This window comes from Larus michahellis, chromosome 3, assembly GCF_964199755.1.
Source record: "Larus michahellis chromosome 3, bLarMic1.1, whole genome shotgun sequence".
In the NCBI taxonomy this organism is placed as follows: domain Eukaryota; kingdom Metazoa; phylum Chordata; class Aves; order Charadriiformes; family Laridae; genus Larus; species Larus michahellis.
In genome coordinates, this window is record NC_133898.1 from 68,334,925 (window position 1) to 68,349,352 (window position 14,428).

Here is a 14,428-nt window from a genome sequence, read left to right on the forward strand (position 1 = left end):
TAGACAAAGGGAAGAGAGTTTGACATTCAAGTAATGCATCTTTTCAAATAGCACTGTGGCTTACGTTTCTTTCTCCCCACAGCACCCCTGTGAACTAACAATACAAACTGGCTGTTGTTTTCTGCTTGACATCCCTTTCAGTTTCTTTAGTGCCAGAAATTAGCACCTTTGGAGTCAAGGGCAGAAGGGAAACAGACATTTGTGAGAAGAGATTGAGAGGATTATAGATGGAACTGAAGAATAGTAGTAGTTGGACTCTTGAAGTCACACTGAGTGCAGCTGATAGTTACCTGAGCCACAGAAAGTGGCCATATGTAGTTAAGTATATACGACAATTACTCATTTAGCAAAATTAAAACCTAATTTCTACAAATGTCAACAGTGCTTAAGAGTTCAGTGGGTATTAATCACATAGAAGGCTTGAAAACCTTGCATTTAGTTTTGCTAATATAATTAGGGACCAAAAATGATTGACATCGCAGTGCTGAATGCCTGTAAAATACCGTTCATGGCTTCTAAGCTCTTTTAGATGAACTAGTAAATTCTTAAAAATTATTTTGAACTCACAGTAAGTGTTGTAAGTTCGTGAAAAATACTGTTTTCATATGTAGTATAGAGGCTTAATTTCCAGCAATTAGTACAAAATTAATTTCCCCTGTATAGAACTATAGCTTATTTAATCTCCAAACATCCCTCTCGGGCATAATATTAAGCGTTTGTATGTTATGTAAATATAATGAAATCGATTGCTGAGTGTGAGATCACACACAATGCATCATAACCAGACTGCAGCTTCTACAGCAGCATGTGCGTCTCTCTAAGGCTTTGCATATGCCCAGTTATCAATTATTTCTGTAAGAACTGGCAAGTTCTTGCAGGATTTGTTGCAAAGGACACATTTCCCATCTTCTTGTGCAGTAAGTTAAAGCTATTGCCTGATGATGAATATGAACGAGAGAGAGTACAAAGTACCTTGTGTGTTTGTCCTGGTATTCCTACTGAATAAGAAGAAATGCCAGTCCCCAGGTATTTGCCTGGCGGGTTGTTAATGAACAGAGACATGAGAAATAAAATAAATGGGGAGCAGGTCCAGTGAACTTTCTTGTTTTGCCACAATTTGAAGCTGTGTACTGGGGCTGTCAGCAGATCAGCTGGATTCAGAATGTAATTGTTGGAGGTTGGGCTTGTAGCCAAACTATGAAGAATCATTTTCAAGGCTTAGAAAAGACATTTTAATTAACAGCGTAAGATTTTCACCAGTAACGTATGCTCCAGCTTCTTTCTAGCAGAGCAAAGGCTGTGCTGGTCTGCTACAAAGGTGTTAGCCCCGTCTTTGTGCCAATATTGATTTTGTTCTTTGTGCTCCTAAATGTATGCAAAATAGCTTGTTACTGAAGACATGCTTACAGTCTGCATAGCCTGCAACTTAATGTGACTTCTTTAGGATTGTTCTAGTATCCTGGAGTGTTGGGAGAGAGGCTGTGTGCATGTGTGAACACTATCAGGTGTGTGATATAGAAAAATAATTGGATATCTTCAAAAAGAATGGCAGAGGGCAGCTTTAAAAATGTATTTTATTCCTTCCGTTGCTTATAATTAGGAATTCTTAAGGGAGGCCTTTTCAGTTTGCCTGTCCATGTAACCCTCCTGCCTCTTTGAAGAATTCCTGCTTCTCCCCAATAGGGAAATCTCTCCTCTCAAGAAAGGAAAAAAAAGCTGGAAGGAGAATAGTACATTCTGAAAGAAGCAGGATTTTATGTTATTCCCCAGTGTCTCATCATTCTCTGTCAGCTCGGTGTTACATTGACTTGGCTGACAGCCCTTGAAGGGAATCCTTGTTTTCCAAGGGAATTCATATTGACTGTGCATTATTCCACTAGCACTAATTACTCATGCTATAGAAATTCATGTTTTGTGAATCTCATGTGCCAGCCATGAGAGAGAAAGAATATTATTACCCTTTTGACCTGTGTCTGCATGCTAAAGAGGCTGCATGCAAGTCAGCACACTCTTTAACATCAGCCAGATGTTAATCTACACTGTACATTGGACAAATCTGTGGCTAGGCATAGTTTCATAAACGGCAGCACTGTGTGCTATTCAACCAACATTAATGGTTTGATCTGTAACCGTGTGCTGGGTTACCTTTGTCTTTGCTGGTGACTTGTTCACTTGTTGCACCTTTCATTGGGGCTCTCATGTTTGAGTGTTCTTCTTCCTACCAGCTATGCAATGCTTTTCCTCCTTGCAGCTCTTACTTGGCATCACCATTAATGCCAGTAATTGGGGCTGTAGTCTCTGACCGTTGTTGAGATGATAGTTTTTCACTGACGAGAGTTCAGGAACAATGAAAGTGAAGCGAGTTGTCAGTGAACTCTTTCATCCAAGAAATCCTGTCATCCTGATGCAGAAACTTCTGTTAGAGTACAAAATGCGCATTACTGTTTGGGGTTTTTTTGTCTAATTCATATAACTATTCAAAATCTGTCTGGCACATCCTCGCTTCAGGGATTTATTTTTGCAAATATCTTTAGCCTTATTTTTATGACCTATTGTATTGTTTTGCTAGTAACTTTCTTCATAGGCATGCAGTCTATACACAAATAGGCTGGCTTTACATGTTTTTACAAATTGCTTACTTGTTCATTCACGCTGAATACTGAAAAGGATCTGTTGTCTTGTTTTTAGGTGCACTTCCATGGTGACAGTATTTTAGGTAGTTCTTTATCTTAAAATACTTTTAAAACTGACTTCCCCTCAATACTGAAATAAGTGAGACCGTTTCTTTATAACCAGAACTCTTTTTGATATTTCTGAGGAGTTTTTTGTTTACTCGTGTTTTTATTCAAAGCAGGTTTTTTCAGTGCTTGTTGAAAAGCATAAAATGAACAGCTTTCCAGGTTTAACAGAACAGGCTAAGGATGAGTAGGAAATTAGTTTTGGCAGCGTGCTGAGATGAACTTGGATTTTGTTCCCTTTTTGTCTGGAACAGCTCCACTGCTGAGGCTGGAAGTAGGATGCTAGCTGATTAGCATTTTGTTGTTTTCCAGAGAACTCACTAAGTGATGTTTTTCCAACCAACCCTGAATTTCTATAGTCAAGCCTGGGCTGTGACACAGATATTTTTTTTTTTATATTATTCTTAGTCTTACTGCTGTGATCCAAGTGGCCAGTTGCACATATTTTTGCAGAAATTGTATAGCTAACTTTTAATCTACAAGGATACTTGAGGAAACTATCTGGTATTATACCAGTCTACGCATGTGATGTACTGTCTTAACGTGTTCACCAGAGTGTTGAACACACAAACATCTGTGGAGATCGGTATCACGCTGTCTTCAGAAGCTCAACCAGAACTGCTACAGTGTTTTGATCCAACCTGTTTTGCTTGGATATTGAGCTTCTTCAGTCTCCTGAAATAGAGCTTGTTGGTTTTTTGAGGCAGTACTGGTGGGAAGAGGGTGTTGCGTTATAATAGGATTTCCTGTGGATACATTTTGGAGAGAGGTTATGGAACAACAGACAGTATTTTGTCAGAGTGCTCTCAAGCAATCGAGTTGTTACAGGCTCGGAAACAAAACAGAACTTCTTCCTGGGTTTTCACAGGCAGTAGTCAAGCTTGGAATTCAGAGTTACAACTTGATCCATTCTTTAGGAGTGTTTTTACATATTGATAATTAGAAAACATTCTTTTTTTTTATTGTTTCATCTCTTTCTCATAAGATGGATTTCTGGAAACGCGATCTATTTTGAAAGTAGAATAACTAGAGCTGTTTAATGGTCATTACCCTAAAAGCTTGTCTGTGTCACTATTTGATTTTATGCTATATATCTAATATTTTTCCCCCTCCCTCCGTTTTCAGATCATCCAACAATACTAAAGGTTGATGACAGGCAACGGCTTGCTAGAGAACGGAGAGAAGAACGAGAAAAACAGCTAGGTAAGTCCTACTCTGTTTGCTTTTTATTGTTTGGTTTTTTATTATTTTTTAGTAGACTATCATCTGCATGCAGTGTTTTTGCCAGTTTGCTTTTAGGAGCATTCAGCAAACTGTTTGTGCTAGATATGCAGTAATGTAATTCTAGATACACTATTACATCTTTAAAGTAGATCTTAATTCAGCACGTCTTGGGATTCATCATTGCTATACCTGTTGCATACCTATTACTTACTTTTGTGAATATGAATGAAAAATGGGTTGATTTCTGAAATCATTCAAGGAAGCTTCACTGACGTAAATGGAATTTTCAAGTTTTAGATTTTTATTTTTTTTTTACCAGTTAAGATTAGACTTCTTAATGTGTTGAAGGCATCCTTTATTGCCATAAAATAGAGTTGCAGAATATGTTGCCAATGTACGGTTTGAATTTTTCTACATAAACTTGAATTTTTGTCAGGTGAAATCTTTAGTAGGTGTCAAATAGATGTGCTCAGTATCTTACAAAATGTCACCTGTGCATGAGCACACATAACACGATTCAAGTGAATAGGGAAGGTGAAGGTTACTTAAGTGGCTAGCGATAGACAGTATACTGAGTGTGGTAGTGAGGATTACAGAATTATGCAAAGCCAAATTGATGGCTTTCTGAAAACTATATGTTTGGCTGCCACAACATTCTGTGGCAATTGGGAGGTTAGGGACCAGAAGTATTTCTTCTTATTTTTACACGTTCACACTGATTTTTTTAGATGCCGCATTGTTCTTATGGCTTGAGAAACAGAAGTTCTTTATTTCTGTTTTCTAGCTTCTGTAAGTTTATAGAACTATATCATAACTCCAGACAGTATATGCATTAGTATCCTTTCTTCTTTACAGCACCTTATTGCACTGGCTGTGCGTGAACCACTAGGGTTACTTTGGAGGAGGAAAAGAAAGCTTTGGTTTGGGCTTGTTTAAGGGGATAACATGACAGGATGTTTGCCAATCCCTAAAAAGCTGCTTCTGCAGTTGAGGTTGGTGGTATGCATAGCCTTAGTTTCTTCGGGTTCCAGACCAAATGAAGGTTACTGGCCCTTTTGAATTAATCTGTCATAGATGATACTTCCATGTCTTGATTTTATTCTTTTTCAGGTTTGATCCTTGTATAGTAACAATGCTTTACTCAAGTGCAGAGAGAGATGCTTTCTTTAAGTTTTCCTGACCTCTGATTTTTCTGGCTATTGGTAAATGAGTATCTGTTACTGGAAGGACACGACTTCTGTTGAGAAATGTGTCATTTTGTGTGACTTATTTTAAAAGCAGCATCAAACTGTAGGGTGTTTTTAGGTTGACGTGGAATCCTTCATTCCTTAATGGGAGAGTTCTGCATGTCCTTGTGATGTACGAGTGTATTGTGTGTTCTTGCATGAAGAATTATTTTGAACTAACAAGAAAATTGAAAGTCGCGTTGTACTTTCATCTGTATATTTGTCTTCCAACATTATGATTTAGGAGCTGTCTCTTGAGATTTGTGTTCCAGTACAGCAAAGCAATGACTTTTACAATGGCATCTAAGCTTCTTTTTTTTTTTAATGCAGAACCTAGATAATCAGTCATTCATGTCATGTGATCCATAGCAAAGAAATGCCTAAGCTGTCTATCTTAAACATCAAGTTGTATAATGTCATTACATAAATGTGTCTTGATGAAAATTAGAGTTGGATTTTGTTAAAACTGGGACATCAGTCATGCAACAGTAAAGCAACCGAAGGAAAGAATTTTTTATTTATTTTTTTTTTTAGAATTAAGTTGGATTTAAACTTCATTCCTCTCCTTTTGATCCAGAGGATCTGTCAAGTTTAGCAAAGGCTTCTTTTTTAAGACAAAGTTGAAAATTACAGTCATACTTCAAGTGAAATTATTCTCTGCTGCCAAAAAAAAGAGTGTTCAGTTCTGTAAGTGTAGAGCCGGTAGTAATCTGTAACAATTTTGTTTTGTACTTTCAGCAGCTTGAAAGGCAGGAGTTCACACTATTTATCTTTTCATGAAAATTAAGTTTTTCAAACCTTCTGTTGAGATCATGGGGGGTATCAGTTTAATAATGATTATATTCCTTTATTGGGCAATATCCTGATGCTACAGAAGGGTTGATTTAAGACTTGTTCCCCCCCCCCCCCCCCCCGCCCTTTAGTTTACTCTCAAGCTTTAATTTTTCAAGTTCCACTGTGCTGTGATAGATGTGGCTTTCATTGTGGTATAATGGGTCAGTATGTGCTCTGCACTCTTGAGGATTTGCTTGCACCTGGCAATGGTAATTTGGCAGTCTTATTTTACTTAACACGCTTGGGTGCTTGGGTGTCTACCTCTCTTTAATGAGAGTTTAAAGAGTAGAAAAGATGAGTGCTGTCATTTTTATTGTCTGGCTACATGTAGCGTATGTGTGGTGGGACTGTCGCTATCTGCTGTTTCTTGAGGATCATGTTATGCTACCTAATTGAAAAGAATGAAAAGGCTTCTGCAAAAATGCCCCTTTCACCTCTGTATATTCATGTCTAGTTTTGGAACTTTTAGAAAATGTAGAAGGCACATGGGGACATGTATGTTATTTTGGCTAATCCCCCTAGCAAGCAGGAGGGTTTTTTTAATTCCTTCACCGTAGGAAAGGCATTGCTTTTGAAATTCCATACCAGCACTTCTGAAAGATGAATTCTTTGGGGCAGGGGGGTGTGTTTCTGTGCAACTTATGTTTTCCATGACTAATGAGTTGTATCAGGTTGGGGGGTTTTAGCTTTATTCTCTTAGACTTGCTTTTTCACGTGGACAGAAATAAAGGAATTGCTTAGCAGCTGTGCTTCCAGTTTTTTATTCCCCTGACCATTTGCTAATGCGTGTATTACTTGTTGATATGTGCATTCAGACCTTTAAAGGGTTGTTAGGGTAATCTTTACTTGATGCCATCAATAATGCTTCCAATGTGTCACTTGATCTTTAGTAATCGCATTTTCATTTTGTGCTGTTTCTGCTAGTACTCTTTCCCACAGTGCCTATGCAGGCAGTTAACGTCTGTCCTCCAAATATGAATATCAGATCTCTCTGTGTGAGACCAACGCTCTTGCGTCGTGCAAGACAGGAATGCCAAGAGAGGCGGTGGTAGGTGAGGGTGATAGCTCTCAAATGGGGCTGTTCTTAGAGGACAGAGCGAAGGGAGCTGTCACACTTCTGGCTCCAGCTCAGACTAGGGTTCTCTCGCGTGTGTCAGGCTGACCAGCCGCCTCTGGCACTGGAGGCTGTGTGAGAGACGCATGTCAGAACTGAGTTGTTTGTGAAAACAAACATGGTAGATGGCATCGACCTGGTTCTCCATAACTGGAAAGAAAAATCAAAATGTGTTTTTCAACAGGGAAAGTTATGGGGATTTTAAAATGGGTTTCGTTCACATAGCCTTAGGTAGTGGCCTAGCAAAGAGGAAGAGCTGGGGATTTCTTGTTTTTCACTTCACAGTATCTCAGTCCCTGATACTTGAGAAAACCATTTTAAGTCTTACATCTGCGCATGTTTTATCTACACTAATCCTGCTTGAAGATTGACCTTTTTTTATCAGAGTGATGGTCCTGACAAGGACACATGGCTCATTTAGTTTCTGGCATTGTGAACAAAAGATAGTAATCCCGCCCTCTGACTTAACTCTTCATTTAAGGAAATGCGTTATTAATCTTAGTTCTTTAGAGTGTGTGTGAGTTTCAGGTTGACTAAATCCATTAAATTCTTAATTCTTACAATGTGTAAGTATTAAAATAGTATTTTGAAGATCACATTATGATACAAATTCCTCTCCCATTTGAAAGCGATCATTGGCAAAACATCACATTAATAGAAGTTACAATTTTTTTCTGTCAGTGAAAATTCCTTCTGGCTTATTCTGTTCTCTGGCAGTTGGGGACAGACCTTTATCTGACATTTCTGCAGTCGGAAGCCCCACAGAAACTGGAAATCAGTGAACCTAGCGTATGAATCATTTTGGGATGTTCTCAGAGGACTTGAGTGTCAGAAGGTTTTATAAGACAAGAAAACATTTTTTTTAAGGAAGATTAGTTTAAAATTTTCTGTGCTAAATGTCCCTCAGCATGGTTTCTGGCAAAAGGTTGGCTTAGAGAATCTAACTTCAGCTTTAATTACAGCTCTGAAGTTCACCTTTTAATTCATTCAGTCAGCCGTTTCTATGGCCTAATGGAACGTCCCCATTTTTAGGTACGGTTAAAGCATCACTGATCCATTTTTCTGCTAATGCAGCAAGGAGGCGATCACAGTCTCGTTGCGGAGCTGGCAGTGAGGAAAGGTGAAACGACAGATGAGAAAGCTATGGCTGAGGTCAGTGCTGTAAAGTCAGAAAAATAAAGGCTGGGAAGACTGACAAAGGCTATAGGATCTTTATTCAGGTAAGCTGTCTGTCCAAGGTGGACGCACAAGGCAGATTGAGAAAGGGCGGTGCTAGACTGATCTGCCTTTAGGTAGGCAGGAAACCAGAAGGAAAAGGACTAAAGCGAGAGACAGCAGAAGGGACGGCAAAAGAGGAGCTGGGGGGACCTCCCCTTGCTCCACATGGATAAACAGAAAAGAGAGGCTTTGACACTTAAAGCACGCTCCCTCTTCCCTGACAGCCTAAAACCCCTGCAAAGAATGGCTCTCTGTCTGTGTGCGTGACTGGCGAAAGAAGCTACAAAATGAATTCCACAAAAGAAACATGTATGGTTGGCAGTTAACATCTCCCAGATTAAATTAGTTAATTCTAATGTAAAGCTGAATGGCTTCAAGTCTTATGTGTCTCTTAATATTGGAATGTTTCTTTCTTGATTGACCTTTTTATTCTTTTGCTCTGTTACTTCAGAGGTGCCAGAAGTATAGCCGTTATTATGTTGCTTTGTAATATAATCTAGCATTAGTAGTTTGCAAACGAGCAGAAGTGTTAATGACATGTCCAGGGCTCAATTTTTAAATCTTGTTTTTATGCTTTAATTTTGTGTCCTTGTATCACATGACTGTGTTCAAATTTATAGATTGTACAAAGTAACGAGGTAGAGCAACGGGCTGGTTGTGACTTTTCTTTGTATTTTTCAGCTTTAATGTAAATGTTCCTATGTCATTTAAGCTTTCACCATGCAGGTGTACTATTTGAACAATGACCAAGCTTTCTTTGAATGAGTCTCACATATTATCAGGCAATGTGTGTTATTACGAGGGAGAGGAATACAAAGTTGGTAATGCTCACCACCAAGACAAAGCCTTTGTGTTGGACCATACCTGTACTGGAGTCCAGCATTGGCTCAGCACCAGGCATAGCTCTTAGCATAGCTTCTGGAGGAGCCTTCATGAAAGTGGGTTATTTTCTCCTTCCACATCCTGCAAATCGGCTGCACTTCCCAGTTGATCAGACTTTTTAGAGGTATCATCTATTTCCTGTAGGCTCATCTGCTGAATCCTTCTATCAGCACGCATTTGATGTATTTGTGTGGTATGAAACACAGCTCGTTGTGCTCTAGAAGCCCACCTATGTACTCAGAATAGGGCTTAATATCCCTAATTTTTACCCTAGGCAAGGCTTTTTTAACCCTTGAGTAAACTTCAATTTTTACCCTAGACTACAATTTGTTACACTGTGTCTGGGGTAGCAGAAAAAAAGTTTCTGCAAATTTATAAACAGGGGCATGAGAATGAAATAAAAAGATGTTATTTTAAACTTTATATTTTTCCTGAAGGATATCACCATAAGGTCATTAATTATGTCACTGTATGTACCTACCTTGTAGATGGTGAAAACTGAGCACATTAGTTCATGTAAGAATGCCAGTAGTGCCTACAGGAAGCAGCGAAAAAGAAGGACGTCTTCTCCTTTGACTCCCTAATAAGAGAAAAATGTATGAATTTAAAAAATTAAAACTTAAAAGCAGGAAAGATTATTTCTCTATCTGTGGAAAAAGTTAAATTCATGAAAATAGATATTACACTTTTTCTCAGAAAACAGATGTATCGTAAATCATGCGTTTATGTACTAGTTAAATGCTTGGTCCAAGCATAAAATTAGTAGCTTCCTCATGTTAAAATGGGTGTATATTTTCTGCTGCCTTTTGGCTGTAAATTAAAGGTGATGGAAAGACACAGCTTTTATATTTGTTTGAAATCAGATAAATTTCTTTTGTTAGAATTTATTCCAGCCTAACACTTCTATTTGCCTTGGTAATCCATCACTAATATGTATTTCTGTTATTCAGCTGTCTTCCCTTACCAAGAAGTGTGATTTTTATCATCCCTTCTCTTGAGGAGCAGAAGTTGAAGATTGGTGTTCTCTCCAGAGGTTTAGCATTCTGATTGTCTTCCCAGTAGTGAGAGTGCATGTGAAAGTTAATTCTTTTACATACCAAAGCATAAAAGTGTTTTCAGCCTTTCTCTTCCTAAATTTAGTTTTGGAGGTTCAAATATACTATTTTCATTCCTTTTTCTAAAAAACATGACAGGCTGAAGCCTATGGAAACCACCACAAATAATGCCCCAAAGAGGTCTAACCATTTACATTAATGGCAGAAAGAACAAACAATCTCTATGGCTTTTATAGGCAAACTAATATTCCAGTAACATCAGTTAAGAAAATTGTGTGGTGTTTTTTTATTCTTTGCTTTTCTTCGTTTTTTGTATCCTCCAAGAAAGTGCTTTATTTTTAGTAGAAAACCAGAGGCTTTTTGTGCTGGGTTGCCATTGTAAGCAGATTCCAGGCACAAAAGATCCAGATGATCTGTGGAAGTCTTTTGGCTCACAGCAGCAGCTTGTCTTGATGTGATCATTAGAGTATGTACGTAAGTGAGTATTGAGTAAAAGCCAGCATGCTGCAGCTAGATGGACTTTCATCAGATATGTGCTACTAAGCTCCTTAGGTGCTCTTAGCTTTTTCTAAGAGAATGGATGTTTCAAACCCTCTGCAAAATGGTTTGATTGAATTCTAGTTTTGAACAACTACATTGTTTGGGTTACTTAGTGTGTTCGGGGTCTGTGTAACAGTGTTTGTGTACTCTTACTTTTTTTTTTTTTAATTCATTTGTGTAGCACCATGGTGACAGGACGCTGTAAGACTCTAACTAGAGCATTTCCTATGTGAAGGTAGGGCTAACTTAGATTGCAAACATATGATATTGCATAAGGGAACAACTTGGTTCCACTTTTTAATGGTTAGCTAGGGAATCTAAAGTTTATAACAAAGACCAAATATGCAAATTTTGCATGCAATAAATGAAATGGACTCCAGACTTCCCTCTTTTAAGAGGAGGGTAGGGAATGATTCTCGGTTTTTTTCAAGATCTATTTCCGTGACATCTGCACACAGACAAGTAATAAAGATTGTAAATTAAATCTAATTGTTATAGCTTGTGCATTTTAGAATAAAATAAATCCATAAAATCATATACTGTTTTAAAGTATTACAAGCTCTGCATCTCTATGTATCTGTGCAATGCTGTCCTCAGAACTGAAACAAACCCTCTAAACATTTCTGTATCAGAAATGAAACATAACAGTAAACTCAAATAGGAGACAATTCTGAAGATGAAAACTAGCAGGTGAAGCTTCACAGGAAGCAATTCTACAGAACGAGAAAGTAATACCATATGCCCCAGGAATGGTATTTAGCAGTTATTTAGCATTACTGCAGTATAGCTCTAATGAACAATTATTTGAGGAAAAAGGTGTAGGGTGGGTTTGAATGAGTCTGGTGTCAACAAGGTGGAATCACGGAATCTTCAGAGTTGGAAGGGACCTCTAGAGATCATCTAGTCCAACTCCCCTGCTAAAGCAGGATTACCTAAAGCACATCCCTCAGGGCTGCATCCAGGCGGGTCTTGAAAATCTCCAGAGAAGGGGACTCCACAGCCTCCCTGGGCAGCCTCTTCCAGTGCTCTGTCACCCTAACCATAAAGAAGTTTTTCCGTGTATTTGAATGGAACTTCCTATGTTCCAACTTGTGCCCATTGCCCCTTGTCCTGTCACTGGGAACCACTGAAAAGAGTCTGTCACCATCCTCCTTCAACCCACCCTTTTAGGTACTTGTAAACATTAATCAGGTCTCCCCTCAACCTTCTCTTCTCTAGGCTGAAGAGTCCCAGCTCTTTCAGCCTTTCCTCATAAGGGAGGTGCTCCAGTCCCATAATCATCTTGGTTGCCCTACGCTGGACTCGCTCCAGTAGTTCCCTGTCCCTCTTGAACTGGGGAGCCCAAAACTGGACACAGTACTCCAGTTGTGGCCTCACCAGTGCAGAGTAGAGGGGGAGAATGACCTCCCTCGACCTACTGGCCACAGTCTTCCCTATGCAGCCCAGGATGCCATTGGCCTTCTTGGCGACAAGGGCACACTGCTGGCTCATGGATAATTTGCTGTCTACCAGGACCCCCAGGTCCTTCTCCTCAGAGCTGCTTCCCAGCATGTCCGCCCCTAACATATACTGGTGTTTGGCATTCTTCCTTCCCAGGTGCAGGACCCTACACTTGCTTTTGTTGAACCTCATTTGGTTCTTCTCTGCCCAGCTCTCCAGCCTGTCCAGGTCACGCTGGATGGCAGCACGGCCCTCTGGAGTGTCGGCCACCCCTCCCAGCTTGGTATCATCAGCAAACTTGCTGAGGATACACTCTGTCCCCTCATCTAGGTCATTAATGAATATATTGAACAAAATCAAATCAGCTTCTCTGCATGTAGTTCACTGACCTGCTGTCAAATTCAGCAAACTATGGAGCCCTGTCTCGCTTCAGGAGAGCTCAGGCAGCCCGTGCTGCACTGCCCAGCAGTCCTGTGTCTGCCCCGAGGCTTCCTCTGGTTCCAGAACCCCCTAAACCCCCTCAGCAGCGTGTCTGCTTATCCATCGGCCCAGGCTGATCAATCTCCACTAGCACCAGTTGCAGCTAAAAGTATGGGAAGAAAAAAAGCATGGAAGCAATGTGGTTTTAACCAGATTGTTTCCTTGGTCCATCTGATCTCAGTCTCATGAGCAACATTGTCAGCATGGGGAGGAGGGCCTAGAGGAGGGCAAAGGCTGCTCGTCTTGGTGTCAGCCCGCACTTCGGTGAAAATGGTCATGAAACCTTGCCAAAATGGGTAAAAGTTAATACAATTTTTAAATGTGTCTGTTTTGAATAGGGAGATCTGAAGTGGTCCTATCCTGTAATAATAAGTATTAACTTTGTCTGAAATTTTTATCAAAGATTGAGGAGAAAGGAGTTAACGTGAAATATTTGCAGTGCAGAATTCAAAAAGTAATGATACCCTTTATTCTTTTTCCCTTTAAGTGTAAGCACTTCAGAAATGTATTTTGCCAGTTTTTAGATGGTGTTAAAGATAAGTATATTTTCTCTTTTTGAAAAAGTTGTTGGTTGAAATTAACTGAGTTGCTGCTTTTAGAGAACGTTATCCTCATCTGCTGAAGGAAACAAGACAAACGCACATAGAGTAAGTGGAAAGAACAGTACAGTTCACTGACGTGGCTGCCTATTCTTGGGCTGACCCTATTCTGCAATCCAACTGGGCAGAAGCTAATAGGAAGAGCAAGCTTTTGCAAAACTACCTTTCTGGTGACAGGCTGACAGTGGTTCTGCCCAAGGCATTGGTTAGCGAAGCCGGATTGTTAAGCAGAAGGCAAAGACAAAAAGAGAGGGGATGGTACCTCAGAGGTGACATGTCTTACGCTTCTGTTGTTCAGGATGTAATCCAAATTGTTGGAAAAGGTGGGCTCAGTCTTAAGGGCCCTTGCTCAGTCTTCTCTGGACCTGGGCAATAGAAAGACAGCATCGTGAGGGGTCTTGTAGTCCCAGGAGAAGGGTAGGCCATAGTGAGAGTCATCTCTCTGTCCATCCGTTCTCTTGGTTAGCTATTGGCTCCCAAGAAAGGGCAGAAGGTGCATGTTGTTTACAAATTAGTCTTGCGTTTGGAACAGCAATTTTGGCCCTACTTTGTTATGTTGTAAGACTTCAGAAGGAGCCTTTGCAGATTTCAGTTGGCCTGGAAGCTGCTTTTTCTGCCATATTCTGCTATTTTTTGCCTTAATCTGCAGTTCACATTTTTCTCTCAAGTCACTTAACTAAGTCAGCATAGAGAAGCATCGCCGTAAATTTTCCGGTGACTCTTGCATTAGTATTTCATATTTGTAGGTGTCACGTCTCACACCTATTGTCAGTAATTATCTAAGCAACTGTACTGTTCCTTCTTGTTGTAAGTATTCTAGCTATGATAGTTAAATTTCCTGCAAACATTTTGTTTAGCTTTCACCCATCTTGCAAAGAGAGCGTCTTATGGTTGCTTGTAGCTGCTGAACAAACATCTCTCATATGGTTTGCATACCACAGCAAAGCTCAACACGCTCTCTGCATTTCTCGGCAAAGTATTTGACATCTGAAATGGTAGAGAGCTGTTTTCTTAAGGGAGGTACTCTACATATAACTGGTCTACTCAGGGTAGAGACTTTTTGTGAGACTGCATATGC

General features: G+C 39.7%; 1 protein-coding gene across 10 annotated transcripts in view; it reads left to right on the forward strand.

Moving 5' to 3' along the window:
- The window catches only part of MAP7 (microtubule associated protein 7), a 119,514-nt gene that overhangs the window by 68,338 nt on the left and 36,748 nt on the right, over nucleotides 1-14,428 (forward strand). For all 10 annotated transcript variants that reach the window (XM_074580625.1, XM_074580626.1, XM_074580629.1 and 7 more), the window contains exon 3: nucleotides 3,864-3,941. In XM_074580625.1, the coding sequence (XP_074436726.1) occupies nucleotides 3,864-3,941 (78 nt within the window). The remainder of the gene's footprint in view (nucleotides 1-3,863; nucleotides 3,942-14,428) is intronic.